The sequence below is a fragment of the Chelmon rostratus genome, chromosome 8, assembly GCF_017976325.1.
Source record: "Chelmon rostratus isolate fCheRos1 chromosome 8, fCheRos1.pri, whole genome shotgun sequence".
Lineage (NCBI taxonomy): Eukaryota > Metazoa > Chordata > Actinopteri > Chaetodontiformes > Chaetodontidae > Chelmon > Chelmon rostratus.
The window spans coordinates 2,358,517-2,381,785 of record NC_055665.1 but is presented as its reverse complement, the minus strand read 5'-3'; the positions used below and the strand labels follow the sequence as shown (position 1 = coordinate 2,381,785).

The 23,269-nt window shown below is 42.7% G+C and overlaps 1 protein-coding gene across 1 annotated transcript in view; it reads left to right on the top strand.

The window, feature by feature from the left end:
* The first annotated feature begins 3,852 nt into the window (after window positions 1–3,852).
* The window catches only part of sh3bp5b (SH3-domain binding protein 5b (BTK-associated)), a 40,576-nt gene continuing 21,159 nt past the window's right edge, over window positions 3,853–23,269 (top strand). Inside the window, exons 1-3 of the mRNA XM_041942321.1 lie at window positions 3,853–4,198; window positions 6,174–6,236; window positions 14,422–14,550. Of these exons, the coding sequence (XP_041798255.1) occupies window positions 4,121–4,198; window positions 6,174–6,236; window positions 14,422–14,550 (270 nt within the window). The 5' untranslated portion in view covers window positions 3,853–4,120. The remainder of the gene's footprint in view (window positions 4,199–6,173; window positions 6,237–14,421; window positions 14,551–23,269) is intronic.

Here is a 23,269-nt window from a genome sequence, read left to right as displayed (position 1 = left end):
TTATTAACGAATCCTGTCATAATTACATAGCACACCATTCCTGATTGAGCCGCACGTTTTGATATATAGTTTGCGAGGGTTTTCTCAAAGCTGCGGGACAGCTGCTTTGCTCGAGCCACTCGCCTCTATAGCTCTTTGAGCTCTATGAGCTTTAGAGGCAAGCGGCTCGTGCATTGTCTCGTGCCACTAATTAATTAATCAGTTAATGATCAGTAAATACTTGTAAGGTATAAACTACAGCTTGATTTTTGTGCCTGATACCAATATTGATATTTGAGAGTTTAAACGATCTGGTGGTGACATAATGTTGCAGCTGGTAAAGGTGGGGCTACATACTGTTTGCCTAATCTATGATGATATATCATAATTTATTAGTTGGTGAATTAATAATCTGAATGTGTAAAATAACTAGTAACTGTCGCTCTAATTGTAAATCTTTCTTTCTGAGATGTAGTGAAGTTCTTCCGTTCATTTTCCACTCTGGTGTTTCAGAGCGTACCTGTATGGCGTCTCTGTACTATGCTTCATTTACACATGTGTTTTTTTATGGACTGTTGTCAAAGTTTGACCTTGTGAGGTGATCAGATTTTGTGTTATGTGTCTTTTTTCCTGCTCTTAAAGACACGACTGCTTTACATTTCACACCATCTCCTGTTAACTTCCGTTAAAAATCAGTACAAGTGACAAATTCTAGCATGCATCTTCTGTTTTGATGCAATCTCCAGCTGATCATAAGGAAGCAAATGTGCAACACATCACTTAATGTGCTGCCCAGAATCGCTCCTGCAAAGATCTACCAGACAGTGTGTGTTCAGCGAATGAAAACGCTCACGAGGCTTCGAATCTGAAGCTGAATCATCTTCTCAATGCATTTTTCATTCACATACATTGTCCATGCATCAATGCCAATTTACTTTCTGAAGACAGATCCTCCTGTCTGGAGTAGCAATACATCATCAAGACAGTAAAGTCATGGCCATACACACACACACACACACACACACACACACAGAGGTCAGCCAGCCAAGGTTGTGACCGCGGTTTAAGAGCAGCGAGAGGACACTGCAGTCTGTTTCTTCCTCTTTTTAAAATGTCTGACATATCCTGTTATTCAGACAAATCACCAGCAGCCCGAGGAGACGCAGAACATGCTGACGTGACTCTGGAAATCCGTCAGGCTCCGCAGGGCGTCGGTGGTCGTTTTCAGCGGGCGCACTGGGCACGGCCCTGCAGGGATCGGTCGAAAAATGTGACACGTGTCAGCACATCTGCCGCTTCAGTGCTTTAAACACGCTTGTTCATTCCAATGTTGTTTGGTGCATCCTCAAGGGACGAGGATGAAATCAAGAAAAGAGGTTTAGCTGGAAATCTTGTTGTTGATTGGCTGTATCTCACTGGTGCACACATGGCAGGTTGACCCCATCACTTCCCTCACAGAGTGTTTTTGAGGGTTATGATTTGTGCTTTTCAGCTCTTTAGCCTGTTGAAAGAGTAAGAGTAAGAGCAGGTCTGGATCTCCGGAATGAGTGAAATTAGACATTTAAAGTTCTGTAGCGATGCACAAAACATAGTGTCAGAGTCTTGTTTTAAAATGCAAAATTCCTCTTTCAAAGGGACGCTGAGGTGATGAAGCCCCTGATCGGCTCTTTTACTCTCCTCATCCTGCGCCCAGCCTCCTTTGCTCTGTTTGATTTCCTTTGCTTTGTGTTGTTCTACGTTGGACTGAACGTATCTGCTTCTGTTTGCTGTTTGATGAATATTTCACCTCCATCACGACACACTGTTTATCATGCGTGAACAGCAGAAGACGGAGCAGCTTGGATTATGTAAAGCACCAAATGTATTTTGAATCAAGGCAGCTTTCCTGCTTTCTCATGACAGGCCTGATGATGATGAATATTTTTAATATTCCTCTCTGAAATACACGTCTCCACCCTTGTCCTTTCTTCGGGGAAAGCAGCAGAAATCTCTGATGGCAAGTCTGCTGGAAAAGTCACATCAGGATTTTCCTGAGCTGATTGTCTCTTTCTTCTTCAGTGCAGAAGCATCTAAATGCTTTCTGTCTGAGCTGCTCTTTGAGATAAGCAGGCACATTGTGTTGGTTATGCAACACGTGTAATGTTACTGCAGGCTTCTGTTTTTTCAATCTGTGGGCTTTCGGTACATTTCTCCTCCGCTGGGCAGGAGGAATGAAAACAAAAGATGCAATGGGTGATGCTGGTATATGGAGAGATAGCGTGCTCTGCAGAAACCCTGCTTCCCTCTGCATATCTGAAATATTCTGAGAGTGATGTGAATGTGCTGTGTTGCGTTTGTCAGCAGATGAAAAGCTGTCCGAGGGCTCCAGTGTGTTCAGTTTGAAGATGAATTTGGTGGTCGAAAGGTTGTCGAATACAGTGCAGGATGCAAAAAAGTCATCTAGATGTTGTTTGGATCTAGTTTTGATGAAAATATACTACTGATAAGCTATGTATTTACATAAGTGGAACAATTAAATAAGATTATTTACTTTGAAGGGCAGAACTGAACTGTGTGCAACAATGCTTCTTATCTAACTTTACATGCAAGTTATACAAGTTAAATCTACAATTAAGTTATTGTTCATAACTATATTACATGCTGTGTCTCTGCATGGTTTCAAACTTAGTAAAATCATCTTTATTTGCAGCTTTGTTGACTGATGTTTCTCAGAATAGTTACGTCAGTATTTCTTGCATGTTAACAAAATGTTACGAATCAGTGAGTTAGATAAAAGAATGAACTTTCCAGAACAGAAAGTGTTGAGGAATTTATCTTTCTGCCAGAGATGTGTGTCACAGGACATGTTGACACACATAAACAGGATAACAGGACTATCATTCAGTCCAAAGGGCAGGACACAGTGGTGGTGATATGGATGCAGTCTTCTATCATGGTGTATGTCATTTTAAAGCGAGATAGACTCAAATATCAGGACAAGGAACTGTGGGATTTCAGTTGAGAAAATTCTTGTAAAATATATCAAGAAAAAGGTAATAATTAACACTGTAGTGAAAAGAATTATACCTTTTAATTCAAAAAGTGATCAGCCTGCTTACTGATCTGTCACATAGCCTGCAATTAACCAAAGCAGATGTTCAAGAGATACAGATCACAGTAAAGTAATGCAACACTGGTTGAATAAAACTCCACAGTGTATTTCCCTTGTTCCCTGAAACCGCTGGAAAGTCAGGGGGTCACTAAGCTACTGGTTTTCATCCTCTGCAGTACAAAAATATGTGGGCCAAATTTTAGGGCAGTCTGTATGCCATAATGCAACACTGTGAAGTACTCTGTTAAAGGTAAAGTTACAGTGCTGCACTGAAAATGTTATTTTTGTCAAATTAACATGAGTGACATGTTGAAATTAAATGCTGCAGAAGAGCCATTTAGGATGCATGTATGGTGGATAAAACTTGCCCCCTGGGGGCAAGTAAGTCCACACACAGTAGCTACAGAACACACCAACTACATGATACTCCCTGGACACTGTAAAGTTTAGGCACCAAAGGTACTTGGTCAGGTTAGGAAGTGAAGTGGAAGTGTCATGTAGTCTACGGTACTGCACCTATAGACCCTTCCAGTGGAGGAAAAACCATGAAGCACCATACAGTAGTATTTAATATTTATACTTTAAGTCTTTAAATTTAAAACAATTGTAATCTTAAACAGTTTCACACTGAATGTAACATGACTTTCTGTGCTCATGCGTTGTCTGCCTCGCCGCTGTGTGGCACTGATTACTCCTCATACACCGCAGCCTCGCTGAGGGGGCGTTCCCGGTCTGAAGCAGAGCTCCGGTCATTTCAGCACCGGGCTCAGTGTGGAGGGAGAGCTGTGAGGGAGAGCCGCCGCTGCCGCCGTTGCTGCTGCTGCTGCTGCTGCTAGTGCTGCTACTGACGACCCCCCGTGGATACAAGCCAGGATGGTTCCCTTCGAAAAACCCTCCTTTTAAAACAGATGAATCCGAGCTGGGGGCATTAGTAAGGCAGGCGAATCTAACGTGTGGTGGCCGGCTGAGACAGATGAGTCTGTGGTCTCTGTGAGTCCGGTACTAACGTCTGTCTTTGTTCGGCGCTGACATCTGTCCTTCACCTCCGCTATGGATCATTTAGAGAAGGAGCACAGGTCGGACGACGAGGCCGAATATGAAGACGAGGAGGTGGACCCCAGAATCCAGGTACCTTATCTTTCCATCCAAAGTATTGATCGGTGGTTTTGTCAAAGTCCAGCCGACACGTCTGCGTCCGCACCGCTGTGCCGTTAATGTTAGCTAACATGTTAGACCTAGCATGATGCTGCCCCGCGCTGTCTCAAACATATCAAGGTTTCCTGTTCTTAATACTAAACTTTATCTGTTATCTGTTTTATTTTTAATCGTAAATAATTCCTACAGTTTACTGTTGGTACACTTAATGTGAAGAAACTGGCTAATCTGATGCAGACATGATAGACAGCTAATCCAGTACATGCTAATGTCAATCAAAAAACAAATCAACACATGATGAACAGAGAGGTCCAGTTTGAAGTGGAAGTAAAAACGTGTTTTTTTTACCTGAAGACAGTATTAAAGGTTAATTATGACTGTGTGTTTATGCAGATTTTCAGAGTAAACTTAGAATCTTTCACCAAAGTACAAAGAATAATAAGGTAAAACAAAAGAACCAGGCAGTATAGTATGTATGCTTTAATCTCATGGTCACCTGGTTACTATTTCTGTTAATGGTTCTGTTATCAGTATTCTAAATTGAAAGCTTATGTGTCATTGTGGGTTAATCTGCTAATCATTTTTTGTATATTCCATTAATTGCTTGATCTACAAGATGTCAGAAAATATTGACAAATGCGCATCACAGATTCCTTCAGACAAGGGCGACATCTTTAAATTATCTGACCAAAATGTGAACATATTGTGTTGTCATATTGTCATAGTGTCAAACATTTATTTGATATTTGTGCTTAAAAAGGACTTGAGTTATGAAGTGATTGTCAAAGCAGTAATTTTCTGTCGATCTGCTAATTGATTAATAGACTACTATCTTCAGCCTTAAAGAATACTGATATACGTACAGTACGCTGTTAGTGAGGGTTTCCTCACACATTACTCACCAGTGTGACATTGCTTTTAATTTGCATCATGAATATTCGCGTCAGCCTTAAAAGGATACTAAAGATAAAGTTCTTCTCTCCCACTGTGATTGTAGTTATTATTTTTTCAGTTAATTGACTGTTTCCCACCTTTCTGACTTGTGAGCTCTTAAAATGAAGGATTGCTTTCTGATGCGCCCTCGTCACCGATCGCATTTATCTACCACTTAATGACGAGTTGAGTCAAAGATTAGGCAAAATTATCCAGTAATTCACAAGAAAAATAAAGTTAAGGTCAGAGAAAAGTGTGAGAAAATAAAGTGGGTTTGGTTCAGGAGGTAAGTGTTTTCTGCCCTGGTCGCAGTCACAACGCCCAATTATGTCAATTATTTTCATCCAAAAAGTGGACAAAATAATGGAAAAGAGTCCTTCATTCTTTACCGTGGACCATAGTGATGTCTCCCGATTGCTAATGTTGTTTAACCAACGATAATAAAAGGAAACAAGTATTTGGTTCACAGTGATTTTGAAAAAGCAAATTTTATATGTTAACTTATTTTTACTGCAGAAGTGACTTCAAAGATGTAGGGATGGACCGATTTGATTTGTCGGGCCAGATCAAGTGGATCGGGTATTGGCCAGATGTGATTGATCCACAGTAATTCAGTTCAATGTCATCGTGTAATGAGTCGTGGTATGAAAACTGAGCATTTTGTACCATTGTAAGCGATGTCTTTGTGTTGCCTTTCATGCAGATGATGGCAGTGAGTTCCTCGCAGTGAGGTACAAACATTAAAAATGTGAGGAAATGCTGGTACTGGAGTAGGAATCGTAAGATGCAGATGCTCAGTTGAGTTACGGGAATCAGGAGAAAAAACAACCCATCCTGACTGAATAAATGTTCAGTCTCTAACTGAGCTGTTTCATGGCGTCCTGTGCTACTCTTAATTCATTCCAGATGTTGCTCAGTCGTCCTTCTATACCTCCAGATATTATATCACATTCCTTTCTCCTCCTCCTCCTCCTCTCCCTGTTGCTTCATCTCTCTGCTGTTCCCTCTCTTCCAGGGCGAGCTGGAGAAACTCAACCAATCCACTGACGACATCAACAGATGTGAGACGGAGCTGGAGGTCAGTCTGTTGACACACACACACACACACACTGAGCCACGTGCATTGAATCTGTATGCAGGTTATCTGTGTGCTCGAGTCGTGTGTCAATTTTGACTGATGAGCATGTAATCATGTGGACATTAACACTGTCAGCAGGTAGGGCTTCACATCTTCGGCTCACCTTGCAGGCAGCCTGTGAAGTCAACCTGTCGGCTCACGGTTGTCTTGAAGGCATCGCCGTGTGCAGATACAGCAGTTTCTTCTGAATCGCAGTCGGACCTTTGCTCTGTCTCCAGACCAAACTGTTTGTAAAGTTCACATTTTCCTCTGTGTCAGCAGCGTGAAACATACAAAAGACTGGCCCCTCTCTAGTTTTGTGAGAGACGCTGACATATTGTGCCACAATAAACTAATCTGGGGTTTTAAAGTCATTTTACTGACTGCTGTATGGAGAGCAATCTGCAGCGATCGAGTTGCCGCTGAATGACTTTTACATAAAGTCATTCAGGTTCAACTTGCATAACAGATCTTTGAATGCCGTTATAACCCAGTAAAGTCTGGTGGCTTACGTTGATGTAGGTCAGCAATATACAGCTTTATAGAGGTGAAGTCCAAAGTCTCGTCATGTTCTGCAGTTTGAGGATTTTACGTGGTGTTAATCAGGCGAGCAGGAGTTTGTTGGTTTTTGTTCTAAATCACAGAACAAAACCGAACAGTTTGCTGTAATGCTGCTTTGACATGTCAGGACTGAAGCCTGATCAGGGTTTGCTGTGCTGGCTGAGGAAGTTGACGCAGGTTTGAGTGGCATCTTAATTAGTGTCGACAACCTGCAGCTACAACCTAGAAATGAGACGAGCAGCAGAGGATATTAATGTTGATTAAATGCAGCCCGACAACTAATGCTTATTTTCATGATTGATTATTCTGCCACTCATTTTCTCCATTTTAGTTGTTTAGTCTTGAAACTGTCAAATGCGGAAAAGTGAATCATTGCAGACTTCTTAGAATAAAAGCTGTAACCTACCTTACTTTTATGCATTTTTCAGCTGATCCAAACACTTGAGGTCCGGATGCAGAACAATTAAGATGCTAAGCTTGAGTTATTTTTAGGATATGAATGTTTAAATGAAAGTTTAACTTGGAGATTCTCCTGAAATCGACCTGATCAGCAGGATCATTTCTCTAGAGAAGAGCCACCTGTCTGCTGGACTTGTTGAACTACAAAAACTTAGCAAATTAAATCAAATTAAATAGACAACAGACAAGTTTTGTTCTTCCCAGCTCAGTATTGATGTTACTCAGTTGCAGCTGATCTCATTTGCCCCTGACGATGTTTAACAGTTTTCAGCTGGTGAAAACGATGCCTAAACTATTTGTTCGTCACTCTTTGCTACTAAAAAAAAACAACGAGATGTAGGATGCAGTGAGAGGTTTGTTAGAGGTTTAGAGAATCAGCGTGTTGTGAGTCAGATCCAAAATGAACCAGGTATCAGATTCCAGCTCCACAGAAGTACACAGTTGATGTGATCAGTTCCCAACAGTCATTTATTTTGTGATGACCACTGTTCCAGGTAGACTAACTTGCCTCATCCATGGCCACCTGCCTGTGGTTTTCAGTTCCTCTCTCCCAGAAGACTTAGGTGTCTGGTGTTTGCAGCCATCTGAAATTAACCTTCCTGAAAAATCAAATATTCCCTTGATTTGTTCTGAGGACAGAATCTCGTTAGTCGTGGTTTTGTGACCCATTCGGCCAGCTCAACCTATTTTCATCTCTCCTGTAGATACAAGGTCTATTGTTAAATCTTCACAGATGTATGTTTTTGCTCTTTCTTTATGGCTGCGTGGACGACAAAATCAAGTCAATTTGTTTTCGTGGCTGACAAAGACACTGCTGTTCAGCACTGTGTCGACAGATCAGAGGGGGAGAAAGCTCAAAAACTTTCGGAACAGCAACACCACGACATGTCCTTAGTACTGCGCTTTAAGAGCAATTTGTTCTGAAGTCTAAAGAACCGCAGGAAACAGAAATTCAGAAAAAGATTAAATCTAGAAAACAAATCTACTGCATTTCTGATCTTTAAAGCTAAAGCCATGAGGCAATAATTTAGTCACAGGTCACCATGAGCTAGTAGGCCCAATACAAGCCCAACACAACCTGGACTCACTTGTTCTGACATGATTATCATGATAGGATGCCGTCGTCAGTGGTGACGCGTTTAAGTCATTGTCTCAGAAGTCAGTATCAACTAGTTCTTCTTGGTCTTCTATGATAGTTTACTGAAAACGTTTGGGTTTTTTCCTTTGTCAGATTACATTTTTAAAGTCTGAAGACGTCACTGTGGGGTCTGGGAACTTGTGATGTGCATTTCAGAATTCCTGGCATTTTATAGATGAAACAATGATTTGATTAGTAAAAAAAAAAAAACAATCATCAGAATAATCAATATTGGCACTTACTTTTAGATGCCGCCTCAGCTTCCTCAGCCTTTAGAGGGAGTTCATAGATTTTAGTGATTTACAGATGCTTGTAATCACAGGACCTTGAGCCTGGATATTCCTGTTACAGTTAAATGTCTGTGTTTGCTCACATAAACATACAAGGTGCTTCAGTCTTTTGCTGCTTCCCTGCCTGGATTAATCTCTTCCCTCTAAATCTTTACTAATTCCCTGTTTGACGGAGCTGCGCACTGTCACACTGCTGATGAGAGTGACTGGAGTCATGATGAGCAGCGTGTGGTGGTAACCTCTGTGGTGTGAAGAAGTTAACGAAGTCATAGCAGTGATGCAAATTTCATTTAATTCAGCTGGAGCTCTAGACTTAACACCTCAGGGCACTGCTGGCAAGGTGAAGTGTGTCACAGAGTGAGCGTCCAAGCTCTGAGTGGGAGGACAGAGACTCTGCACTGCAGTCTGCATCAACATCAGCATACGCTGAGATACACAGGACAGGACAGAGAGGGCAGGGCAGGACAAAGAGGACAGGACGGGACAGAGAGGACAGGACAGAGAGGACAGGACAGAGAGGACGGGATAGAGGGGACAGGACAGGACAGAGAGGACAGGATAGAGAGGACAGGACAGGATAGAGGGGACAGGACAGGACAGGATAGAGAGGACAGAGAGGACAGGACGGGACAGAGAGGACAGGACAGGATGGGACAGAGAGGACAGGATGGGACAGAGAGGACAGGACAGGATAGAGAGGACAGGACAGAGAGGACAGGACGGGACAGGACAGAGGGGACAGGACAGGACGGGACAGGACAGGATGGGACAGAGAGGACAGGACAGGACAGGACAAAGAGGACAGGACGGGACAGAGAGGACAGGACAGAGAGGACAGGACAGGACAGGATAGAGAGGACAGGACAGGACGGCACAGGACAGAGAGGACAGGTCAGGATAGAGGGGACAGGACAGGACACAGGACAGGACAGGATAGAGGGGAGAGGACAGGACAGGATAGAGGGGACAGAGGACAGGACAGAGAGGATAGGACAGGATAGAGAGGACAGGACAGGACAGGATAGAGGGGACAGGACAGAGAGGACAGGAATATGCCTTCATGGCTGTTTAAATGTCACTCTGTGAAGCTTTCTTTCTTAGAGCTGTCGGCTGTGTAGCTTTCTAACTGTGCACTCGTTGCACAGACGTTGCAGTTAAACTGCTGACTCTCAGCTTAAATTTGAGGGTGTTTACATCCACATTTGACAAACTGAGTGGGAACCGTGTGACTGCCACCAAGAGTGAAAAAGGTCATGATTCCTTCCTTCCCTCAGAGGTGGAAGTCAGCACTTTCACCCCCATAGTCACTGTTTCACTTGAAGTCCAGTGTGCCGGACTGGTCTGTGTGGTGTTTGAGTGTTTTAGTGCTGAAACTGTCAGTTGATTAATTGATTAGTCAATCAACATTAGTTTTGGCAAATCATTTGAATCATTAATCAAAACTCAGAACATTCACTGGTTCCAGCTTCTGAAAGAGGATTCAATCACTGTGAATGGATCCTTTTGGATTTTGACTGTTGGACAAAGACAGCTCTGAGAGGCTGTACTGCAGCGTTCTTTGAGCTAAATGCTAATGCTAGAACGGCAACGTGCTCACAAAGACAAAAACATACTGATGTTTTGCAGGAATGATGTTTACCATGCTCATCATCTTAGCTTAGGGTGTTAGCATGCTAACATTTTCTGATTAATAATTATTAAAACCAAACAGAATGACTGATGGGAAAGTAATTAGTTTCACAGGTATTTTATTTTACAGCCTCAGGCCTATATTGTACGAATGCATAGTTACTGCTACTGTTTTTATTATGTCTTAAAATGCTGTTTGTCACTAAGACGGAGGAACTTGTGTTTAACAAAGTGTTTGAATCAGTCCAGTGGACTCGATGTTGTTGTAGCTGATGGTGAAATGCAGCACTCTTTCTGTTGTCTTTTCTTGTTTGAGAGCCTCTGAGTCGCAGCCTCTTGTGACCCCGATGAAACACTAATGTGATTTTTCAGTAAGTGGGTTTTGGCAGAGGTCTCCTGCAGGATAAATAAGGTTGAGCTTTCTTTAGAGACTTTAGCATTAAGTGTCACGAGCTTCCTTTTTTAGACCACCTTTAAAGTCTTCACTTTGTTCACCTTTCACTTTTATATTTTGATGTAGTTCTTAGTGTGATTGTTCTACTTCTGGGTGTAATACTGCATGTTAACTCTAGTTTGATTGTTCATGTCTGCTGCTGTGGCGACACACTCAATTTCTCCTGAGGGAGACAATAAAGGCTAATCTAATGTAACTTTTTAAGTGAGAAGAGGATGTAAAGATGTTAAAATTGAACAGGAACAGGAAACCTGATGTACACTTTCAGTATGTTTTACATACCCAGCACTTGGCCGGCCTGCTGTGCTTAGTTACGGTTGCTAAGCTAAGCTCTGATCAGACGGTCACGGTCTGTTGGAAGGTGTAGCGAGTAGTCAGTTAACACGCAGTTATGTACACATTAAAGTAGATATTTAATCCTCCACTAAAAAGCATCTGCACGTTGTGATATAAATGTAAAATAATAATCGAAGATGACCACCAGTGATCTGATGCTTTGTTATTTGAGGGCAGGGACAAGAATGTCTTCGTTATATTGTATGTGAAATATTGTTTGGACTTGATGGATTTAATTTGATTCTGTAAAATCACTGGAAATGTAAATCAGTAAATTAAATAACTAACTAGACAACTAGACATAAGCTAAACTTTACATACAGTGACTATTCAGTTCAGATGCTCCAGTTGCAGTGTATCTATTGGCCTCATTGGTGACAGCATTCATCATTTTTACCCACATGAAAACTTTGTACACCTTCTCCAAGCACAGTGCACAGTCACGGTCTGTTCTAATGAGATCCCCAGTCACCGGCCTCAGAGGGTTTCTGAGCTCTGAGTTTTAAAGTTCACCAAAAGGTTCTTTTTAACAGCAGGAGAGCAGCTGTCTCACAGCTGCGTCCAAAGTCCACAGAGTTCCTGATGAACATGGAACAAGAGACAAACATCTTGTGCAGCATGTTAAAATACTGCAGCATGTTAGTGATACTGGCATAGATCTTGATTAGTTAAGGGGTATTTGTCATATCATACAATAGTTTATGTAGGAGCCTAAATGCAGTTTATTTAGTAAGAATAATTTTTATTTTAAAATATGCAAATTCATAAGTAAGATAACTAATAAAGATAAATAAGTTCATGATTGAGAAAGATTTAAATATTATTACATATGTACATTTCATTTATAGTGTATGAGTAAGATAGGACTCTTATTGTGATATTTAAAAAACCCATCAGTTAACCTGGTTGCCATGGGAACGGGGTCAGCTCTGGGGTCAGCAGGAACAGAAAGGAGACTGGAGCACAATAGTTTTTTGACCTCGCTCTCTCTCTCCACAGACTTTCTTTACGATGTGGAAAGTTGTATTTGTGTACGTTTCTAACGTTTTGTAATGTTGCTTTAAGTTTGCAAGTAAACAGTTAAAATCAAGAAGTGGACTCGTGGATTTATTTTGGAAGTGTTTTGGATACGAGGGAGTCTGACGAGCGTCAAGCTAAAGCTTCAGTAAGGACAGTAAGGACCTACAGTTTAGTTCAAATTAGCTCAGCAGACAAAGCAGACTAGTTGAACATATTCATTCTGTACAAGAACTATTCAAGCACTGAGCCAGAAACAACAGCATTAGAAACACACGATGAAAACCAACATGGTATGGTGTGCACGGCGACACTAGCCTGATAGCCTGATCGCCTGGAGCCTCTTTCAAATGTGCAGCATGAGATTTCCTCTCGCTCAATTTGACATAAAGACTAAAAATAAGCTCCATACTTATGACACATGCAGGACCATGTGATGGCACTGAAGCACGCTGAACCGCCGCTGTGTTGATGTCATCCATGCGTGTCGCCGGTTTTCTGGTACTGTTTATCACTGATGTAACTAGGCAGCTAGTCAGCCATGTAGGAAGATGAGGTAACCGTTATTGATCATGCTTGTAGAGCTCAGATCAGATCGGTTGTTCCTCCACCCGTCCATCAGTGATCCCACCACCAGACCTGTTCAAAGCACGAACATATCCGAGTTGTGGGCACTGAGTCAGGACCGCAACCAGGCTAGTGAAACAGAATTTTAGGCTTTGTTTTCTTCCACCTGGACCATGGTGGAAAACTGACCATGTTGAAATTTGTGCTTCAGCTTATTTCCTGGACGGTGCTTTGATATTCTTTCAGCCACAAGGTTACAGGTTTTAAAAGGTAGGGTGGGATTTGACCTCCCGTTCTGACATGTCAACAGCTAACTCCTGAAATGTAGAAGACCCAACATAACAATACTAGACATCCTACTTCAATGTGCCTGAGGATATCCACTGACTTGAGTTTTAATACTATTATTCTCAGCTGGACTGTGACATCAAATTCAGCCTTCTGTGGTTGGACAATCACATTGACTGAAATTCCCAATTTTTACAGGGATATCACAGAAGAAGTCTTCTAGTTTCTAAAAGAAGAAACCCCACAAACAGTTTGTCTTGAACTGAAGCTGTGCTTGGAAACGTCAAGGTTGGCCCTGCTTTTCGACAGAAGGACCCCTGCATCAAGCCCAGCGCCACCAAAACATGTTTCTCCAAATGGTGCTTGTGTAACTGACCCTGCAGGAATTTCCCTGCAGAAATCAGTGACGTTTCTGACCTGCTTGTCCTCCTCTTGCTCTTTTTGTTCTCGTTCTTTGGTCTGTAGTCTTCGTGCCAATTAGACAACCATGATGGAATTTCATAGCTAAATGCATAACAGCCTGAGAAATTCCCCTTGACCAGCACCAATGAACAAACAAATCTCTCTGAGATGGAACCAGCAGATTTCTTCGTACCAGTTAACAAAATAATATCGGACATACATTTTTTCCTGGCGTCTGTCAACAGATTCTTGGTCTTGGGTTTTTTTATGTTTAATGGGACACTTATTCTCAGGAAAAATGGTGTGAACACTTTGCCCAGATTACATTCAGTTTAATGATTGGGTGCTAATGTTTCTTATCCGTTATTTAGAGCCACTTTTTTGTGGATTTATCTCGGGACTGTGGTGATGATTCCAGCTTTTATCAGCTGTGACTCCTGGCAGAGGCGCCAATAGATCAAGTTTTATTTAGCAGATAGGAAGAGGAAGATGAAGGTCAAGGGTCAAGTGTTCATTCAAAAGTTCATTCAGAAGTAAGATTGTAAAAGCTCCTCAAACATTCGAACAGGTTATGTTGGTCACTTTTTGCAGAATGCTGTAGTTTGTGTTTCAGACTTGAATCACTGAAACGTCTCCCTGTCTCCCTGTCTCTCTGTCTCTCTCTCACTCATTTTCTTTATGTCTCTCTGTCTCTTTGTCTCTCTTTCTCTCTGTTTCCCTGTCTCTCTGTCTCCGTGTCTCTTTGTCTCCCTGTCTCCCTGTCTCCCTGTCTCCCTGTCTCCCTGCCTCTCTGTCTCTCTGTCTCCCTGTCTCTCTGTCTCTCTGTCTCTCTGTCTCTTTGTCTCTTTGTCTCCCTGTCTCCCTGTCTCTCTGTCTCTCTGTCTCTTTGTCTCCCTGTCTCCCTGTCTCTTTGTCTCTCGGTCTCCCTGTCTCTCTGTCTCTTTGTCTCCCTGTCTCTCTGTCTTTCTGTCTCCCTGTCTCTCTGTCTCTCTGTCTCTCTGTCAGGACGCGAGGCAGAAGTTCCGCTCGGTTCTGGTTGAGGCCACGGTGAAGCTGGACGAACTGGTGAAGAAGATCGGCAAGGCTGTGGAGGAGTCCAAGCCTTACTGGGAGTCCCGCAGGCTGGCGAGACAGGTCAGTCAAGTTATTATTATTCAAATTCTTATCTTCTGTTTATCTATTGCCCAGTTTTAAAAGGAGATAAAAATAGAACTATCAGTTATTTCTTTGAAGCATATAAACACATTTGTTTTTGAATTAGTCTATTATTTGATCTTATTTTGACCACAGCTGTCTGTTATCTATGCATCATCGTGCTGATGCAGGGTTTGGTGGTCTCACATTAAGCTCAGTCCTCTCGTACACAGCTCATTAAATAATGAGGATGTTCACTGTAGCTGTGCGTGGCCTCGTCGTTTCATTTATTTTTGATTGTTTCGGTTTTACGAGGTCAAACATTGAGTCTTGATTGGTTTTCTTTCAAGTAATGTCCAGTCTCAAGGAAGTCAAGCTTTCCTTTTTTGTGATTGATGTCTGACTCAAGTCCAAATGTCAAGTCTGGAAACATTCCCCCAGTGAATGTGTGAAGACCTGGTGGAAGATGGGATGGGTACGATTTTTAAAACAGCAAGCTAGCAAGCTGTTAGAGAGTGAGCTGTCGTTGAGTTATACCTCTGTATGAATGGATGATGATGATGATGATGATGATGATGGGTTGATGATAGATGGATGAGTAAGAAGTGAGCTACATTGTTGAATAACAAAAGGTCCAGACTGTGTTCATGTATGTTTTTTTCCTGTTTCCCTGCAAGTGTCTCGTGTGGATCAGTCGTCGATATAAAAATCCCCTTCCTGTTTCATAACATTTGTCCAGCTTGTTGCTGTCGCCCGTTGAGAAGAAAGGAGAGTTGTCATCCATGAACTTTAGTCACTTTTAGCCTAGTTGAACAGTAACAGGCAGAAATTTTATACAACTTAGAATTGTTGAAGAGGAGGAACTAAACACTCATTTCAGACCACGATCTCAGTTCCCTTTTCAGCTCCAGCTGTGTGTGTGTGTGTGTGCGTGTGTGTGCGTGTGTGTGCGTGTGTGTGCGTGTGTGTGCGTGTGTGTGTGTGTGCGCGTGTGCGCGTGTGCGTTTGTGTGTGTGTGTGTTACATAAAGGGGGAAGCAGCCACCTGCACATCTCGATAAGAGCCCACAGCTGTAAGGACTCAGGCAGGAAGGAGGGATCGACTGAGACTCTAAAAGGCTTCGTTGTGTTGTGGTCTTGCCTCACGCGGCTCTTGTATGAAGGCTATCGTGGTGTTCAGGTTTTCACGAGGAGATAAATAATTGGCATTAATACGAGGGGTAATTTTCCATGGTGTGCTGAAATACAGGCAATGGTGAAAGAGTTTCTGTGAAGTGACACTGCAGTTGGACTTCCCCTTTTTGAGCTGTGTCCTTTTTTAACTCTTTCTAAATAAATTCTCTGGGGGCCACTGCTATTATTATGATTAAGCACCTCGTGGAAATGTTCGAGTAGAGGTTAATCACTTTTGTGGCCAAAAATCCAAAATCGTTGAAGAAATCAAAGCCGCTCAGCCTTTATTTTTATTAAGCTACTTTCTTCCTTTATGTCAAAGCTTTCATTCAAGACGTGTCGCTCAACATGCTTTACAATTAAAACTAGTGTAACTAAAAACTAAATGGAGCCATACATGAGAGAAACAGGTGACTGAAGTGTTTGTAAAGTATAAAAAGAAAGATTTGTCCCCTGCGGCTGTGGCGTGCCGAGCGTCACGTTTGCGTTGCTCCTCGGGGAACTGAGATGAGGATGTACAGCATGTGATTGTTCTAGTTCCTTTTACCTGTCAGCTCACCTGCTGGCCTGATTTATTTCTGTCTCCCCTCGACATTTACTTTCGTTTCTCCAGTATCTGGAACAACTTTACATAAACCGTAAAATACACTGCAAGTCCTCGATGGAAGATGCTGTGAAGAGTTGGTTGCAGTGCTCAGACGGCAGAAGTTCTGTACATATGGTGGATGGTTTTCTGCCTCTTTAGAAATGTCGTGGATGGAAGGGAAGTGCAGAAATAGGTTGAGGTGGTAAAGCCAGAAATAAATAATGGAAAAGGATGAATAGAGAGAGGTGATGGGTTGTAATTCTGGAGTCAGAGGAAGGCGAACGTGACAGGGAGGAGAATCAGAAATGATGAAGATCAAGGTTGAATCAGGGTTTGTGCTTTTCTCCAGGGAGGCCAAACATTTCACTCAACATCGCTCTTTTACTCTGCAAGGGCAAACGACTGGATAAGTTCTTTGTAAAAACAGTTTGGACTTGGCTGTCAGCTATACCGCATTAATCTTTTCTGCATGACCAGACGGGCTAATTTAGCTCGACATCGCTCCGACAAAAATAATCAGTTAAAGTTTAGGAGAAGATTTGAGCTCGTCTCCTCGTGGAGATGACCCACTTTTGCTATCTCTGCTGTCAGAGAGACTTTTCTGTAAACTTGAACGATCCACACAAGGAAAGTAGCACTTGTGTTGAGAAACATATCCCCCCCCCCCCCAAAGATGCCGTCCTGGTGTTGATTTTGACCATCTGGTGTCCAACTCGAGTTCAGGCCGGGTCCAATCCTTCAAATTCTCCAGCTGTCATTGCTCTTAATCAGTTTGGGGAATCATTTATTTTTCCAAAGTGAAGTGGAAAAAAGTGAAGAAGTGATTAGCATTAGGAGAATAAGGTACAGAACAACCTCGGGATGAGAGCATATCTGTGAAGGTTTGACATTCAAAGGATGGGATGTTCAGCTCTGCTGCATTGCTGTAACCTCTGCTATAAAAGCCAAAACGTGAAAGGCTTACATGCTAAGGATAAAACTAAGGATTGTTAAGGCATGTAGGGATTTAAGCTTTATTTCCTGGACTGGTCAAGGAAAGAGGGAAAGTCTGGGAGGACTCTGGAGTCCTTTTTTTCACATTTGGTACATTGGAATGACAAAAAAATGCCACGAAAAACCGTGATGCGTTTGTTGATTTTGTGCTTAGAAAAGGAAAGTTGGCGCTCTGCCTGGTAGTTGAGCTACACAAACTGTACCTCGTCCTAACTCACTAAAATATGCCCCCGACTGTTCTCTCCGTCCAGTACTCTGCATGGATAACCACAGCGATAATAATGTACTATTATTATTTTTTTTATATCGCCCATCGACACAGTCTGCTCATGTTTCTGCCCCAACGTGTTTTTGGTTGAAGACTCTTGTTCAAGGGCACTTTGCTGATTTATTTCCTCCGTCCATGTTTTCTCAGCAGGTCGGACTGTGAAATCAGAGTCGGCTTTTCTAACCTCGCCGTGGCTGAATCCACCGGCCTCTTTAAACATTTTCCATCTGGTGCATTTATCTGTGCTTGCTCTCTGACTGCCTCGTAGGGCGGATCGAGCGTTTGTTGTGCATGCTCATGCTCAGTTTTTATCTTGTCTTTCCCTCTGACGGCTACAGACTGCAGCTTTCATCAGATCTCTGCAGTAATTCACTATTTCACTCCCACCCAAGCATTTAAAGCCAAGGCTTTAGTCCAGGAAGGAACGTTCTGAGTGAGATGTTTTTGGCTCCATACAGGGCTACAGGTATAGTTTATTAACTGAGAAAAACATTGATGTTGAGCACTATCTGCAGGAAATAATACTGCAGCCCTCTTCATGCAGGTAACCCTGTATTTGCTACCATGATGGTGGGTTGTTGCCTATTTTCCATTCAATACTGACATTCTTAGGTCTGATTTAGAGGACGGAGCAGCTTCTTTTAGAGCAGATTGTGGCCTCTCTGTCTCGCTCAACATGAACAAATTGCCCCTAAATTCCTCGCAGGGATTTAGTATCTGTCCATTCTGCCTTGTTTTCCTTGTCGTTCATATCTAATCTGTCTCTAAATGAGCCGCTGGCCCCTGAAGGGATTCAGATCTTCAACAAGACGATGCAATCCTTTAACTCCCCGCGGCACTGTGGACATTTAGGAATACAGATTTAGCTTTTCTGAACAGATGGTGGAAAACGCCTTTGGAGCCTGATGATCGAACGGGCTGAAGTCGAGAACAAACAGTTGCTTGTTGGAGGCTGTGGGTGTTTTTTTTTTTTCCCTCTAGCTGAGTGTGTCTAACGTTTCCAATAAAAGCTGTTATCAGCGTTTGAGAGTCTTGTAACTGGCCCCTGACACAGTTAGGCAGAACTCGCACAAATCGCCTTGATGTCATTTGCTTTAATTTTTTGGCAGCTGAAAACGTTTTAGATTCGAGGCACACTGGGTCTGTTTGTCAGAGTGTTTGCAGAGTGTCGGGTGTTTGTCAGCTCACAGCTGGACTTCAGGAGACATTTCATCATATAATTGGGGTTTTAATTTGACCTCGTTTTGCTATTGATGATTGGATCTGTTTAGGAGGAAGGTGAAGAATCCTGTCTTTGGCTTGTTGCTCTTTTATTTACTCCTCGATTCCTCCATTGCTTCTTTCTTCTGTCTGTCTTTTTTCAATTCCTTCTTTGGCTTCCTTCTCGCCTTCCTTCTCCCCTTCTTTCTCTCCTTCTTGCTTGCCTACTAATCTACATTTCTCGATCTCAGTTCAGTTTTATCCGTCTCCATCGTCACAGCGTGCACTAAATATTTAGCTTGACTCATTCTTCTTTCTCTCTGCTCCATCCGTCGCTCTCCCACTCAGTTCGATAATAAAAGCATTATTTGCGGTAGCAGATAAGCAGCAGGCAGCGCCCAGGGAGCGGTGGCAGGGGCGGGTGGAGACAAACGATTTGCTTTGACCTTGACTCCCGATAGAAGATAAACTACAGCCCTGTAACTCTGAGAACGATGGATAATCTGCATTTGCATATCAGGCATCCCGCCGGCAGCTAATGATTCATGAGTCAGTCCTGCAGGAGTACAATAAGAGCCCCCCTTGAGCTTTGAAAACAGAATAAGACTTTTTTTTATTAAATTGATGGCCTTAAAAATACTTTTGATTCATATGTTTTTAAAAATCATTGTGTAAGACGCCATAATGTGCCTATGACTGCCTAAAAGACTGTAAATGTAACTCTGACTTTTGTATTTGTCATGAAAAGAAGATAAAATAAATGATAATATAACAAGAACTTAATTTGTTTTTTAATTCAGATTTAGTGACAGGTCTAGCAGCTGGAACAATGAGTTAGGAAATGACTCGGCAACATTTTGATAATTAATTTAACTCATTTTTCAAGCAAAAATGCTCAAAGGCACTTTGGGCGGACACACTAAAAGTCGACAGTGTCCCTGACCATTAATTTAAAGAGCTTTATGCTCCTTCCCTCCCCTTCCGCTCCCCCTGGTGAAGGTTTGTCAGGTGAAGAGAAACCCAGAGGTGCACTTAACGATGACCTGAACGCCGGTGGAGGAAGTGGGTCAGGGTGACGAGGCTAAAAAGTTTGTGGAGTGATTATTTGAGCGCACATCGCTTAAGTGCTGACTCCGGTGGGACGGAGCCGTATGTGAACTTAAACCCTCAGCACAAGTGTAATGAAATATGCATCAGGCTCACTTTTTATTCCACTTCACCTCTCACGACTCGAGGCTGGAACTGAAAATAAGGCCGTCAGGTTATACTGCTGATACAGTTTTCATTTCCATTTTTGTTGCGCTTGTTTGTTCACAAAGCCACAAGCATTTTAAGACTGTCCTTGAATCCAGTTTGTCAGAGTGCTGTTATATTATTATTGCTACGTCGTCCCTTTTTCTACATTGTTGATTTTATATTTTGGACCCAAACACTTATCCTCGCTGGTTGTTCTGTTAGTATGAGGGTCAGACGATTGGGCAGAGCAGCAGTGAACACTCTGAATCTGCTGGTTTTGGAGCATTAAAGCCTCTGAACTTGGATGAGTCAGTGCCTCTGACTGCAGAAGCTGATTGAAACCAGCAGCCCCCTCATCCTGCAGCACCACACTGCGTGTCTGCAGGTTAGCCGACGTCCGCTGAGCCAGAGGAGAGAAGACGGTAAGGCAGGCTGACTTCAAGAGCGGCATGCGCATGATTTGGATGAGGGTGAAGCAAGCGTGGAGGAATTTTGCTGATGGGAGGGTGATTTTTAAGAGATTTTTTGCGATGAGGCTGATAGTTCTGCAAAAAAGAGCCGTGGCTCTTTGAGGTGGAAGAAAAATGCAAGCAGATCCAGCAGTAAGAGTCTGCTGAGGACACGCGGCTGCGTTTATGGGATTCAGACCAACAGAATGTGGCTGGTGATGAGGCAGCCCAATGAACACTGTGACCTTGGTTCAGTGGTCTCTTTGAATGTTGAGAGTAACTGCTGTGTCTCTTTTCATCATAAATATCTGATATCCAGAGGTCATTTCAAAAGCTGAGTATTGAGTAGATGTTTAAATGATTGTTAAAGGTCTTTTTTTTTGCTTTTGTTAAGCAAAAAAAAACAAACACTGATCATAGAAAAGAGCACAAAATCTTCCCATTTTCTCTTCATTTTAGTATCAGGATTAACTTTATTTTGGAGCTTTCTGTGACAGGGAGGAGAGGATGTAACACTACAATAAAAGGCTGACAACTGGAGATTCAAGCTTTCCAAAAGCTTGTTGAGATGATTTTTTTATGGACAAATGTCGTGTTGTGAAAATGATGTGCTCTTTTGGTTTGACGTGAGTCTTGAGCAGCTCTTGCTCGTGATCCTCAGGTGTTGGTTCGATGTGTCGGGACGGTGGCCTGAGTCTGAAGGTGTCAGGAGATTAGTGAGGAGAGGAGGGCAAACCATGAGCAAATCCCAGCTGTTCAGACGATGATACGCTGGATTTAGAGAGGAAGATCTGAACCGAAAGGAAGGGAAGGACGAGGTTGAAGAGGGTGAGAAGAGAGTGAGGAAGAGCAACAAAGACACGCTTCATTTAATGGATGTGATTGTTTTAGTGAATGCCAAAACCTTTCAGTCTCCCATCCTGTCCCATTAGACAGATGGTGCTCCGAGAGAGACTGTGGTTGAGTGGAGGGGTGGGGTTGGGGGTGGGGTCCGAAGCTGGAGAGTATATGGGAGTTAGGTTTAGGTGCTGGACCAACAACATGAATACAAGGCGAACATCCGGTATCCTAATATTACAACTGAAACACCTTCGTAGCTACAGTGTGCAAAAAGCCCTTTTTACCTTGTGCAGGCTCAGTCACACCAGAAAGAGGAACAGCTAAATTCATCCAGGCGTCCTCACTAAGAAGGTGGTGCTGGAAGCCTTGAGGTGTAGTGAGCGCTCACTGGGCTAGGGGGTGAGCTACTGTAGCTGCAGAGCTAACAGCTATCACACTAGCAAACTGGACCATGCTAGTGGTCGTCAGTGACAATCTAAGCTACTGTGCTGTTTACTCCCCCTGACGTTTTATTCTCAGGATCGAACATCAGTTTATTTAATTATGTTCCTGAAGTGAGCCAGCGGGTTTGTCAGTTACTGTAGTAAACTCATTAGCTCAGCTGCTGATGGGACAATAAGTTCAGTTTTGTTCCGCAGACATATTTGTACCATGGACTCGTGTCTCAGAACTGTCTGCAGGTTCATAAACATGGATTGTTTAGCTAATATGCTACAATGGCTTCCTCCATTTGAGGCTGTGCAGCTCTCAGTTCCCTCAAAGGTCAGCTCTGTTCAGATGGTTTGCTGCTGAACAACGGCACAAACTCAAAGGTCAAATTCACAGGCGGGAAAAGCGTGCATTGATCCACATCACTGCCACAAGCGAGTCCACTGAACAGCTGTGTTGAGATGAACTGATTCTGATGTGACTGAGCCTTTCAGAAAACACTGTATGCTGATACCAACAATAACAGCAACAACGTGTCTTCAGCAGGGTTAAGATTTTATTTTTAAGATAAGGAGCAAATAATTGATGCATAATGCAGTTCAGAGTGAACTCTGTTTATCTCCCTCCCTCCCCCGCTGGAGTGGAGTGTTTTTGGCAGACAGTGCGTGTCACATCAGACGTTGGCTACAGGGAATGCTGGTGGATGGAAGGAAATAGATGGATGGAGTGAAAGATGGAGGGATTTGAAGATTTATGGGAGAGAGGCAGAGGAAGCTACTGCAAGGTCAAAGCCATCTGGTTGTGCTTTGACCACCCAGGACGCAGCAGTGTGCAAGTTGTGTTGTGTTGTGTTGTGTTGTGTTGTTCTGTGCTGTGCTGTGTGATGCCACAGGCCAGTGAACTGTTGCGTAATAGCTCAGGCAGGCGTGTCATTGGAGCAGCTCTGACAGTGTTTTGTGGTTAGTTTGGAGTTTCCTTTTGTACTTTGGACTGTGACTCAGTAAGAAAATCCAGCCATGTGTAATAATGTGATGTCGTGTGTGGGCTTTTTTTCTTGCATGCACACAAAGAGGAAAGCATGCAATTAAACTCTTTTATTGGCTTGGATTTAAAGGTTACATCAACATTTATGTGTTAATAGAATTCTAAAGCTTTGGATCCTTCGAGGTCTTCACAGATGGGTGTTACTATCGAAGACTCGAGCTCACAGAACACATTTAGATGCACATTTCTGTTTTATGTGTGCAGTTATTCTCATGCTTAACGATTATTGCATATGACGCCTGCCTTTTCACTTCAAGTGTGAAGGTTCAAAACATGTTTTCCTTCCAACAGGGTCAGACAGCTTGTTGTAGGAACTAGTTCGTTTCGAGCACAACCTTTACCCCCTGTTCACACATACAGACTCGCAGTAGTAGTAGGCTCTCTCTTCCCTCTAACAACCTCAGCTCTTGGTAACAATTCTTAATATAATATTCAAATGTCAGGAAACCCCTTCAATAATGTGTATGTTTGTGTTAAAAAAGTGAATATTGGTCATGATGTC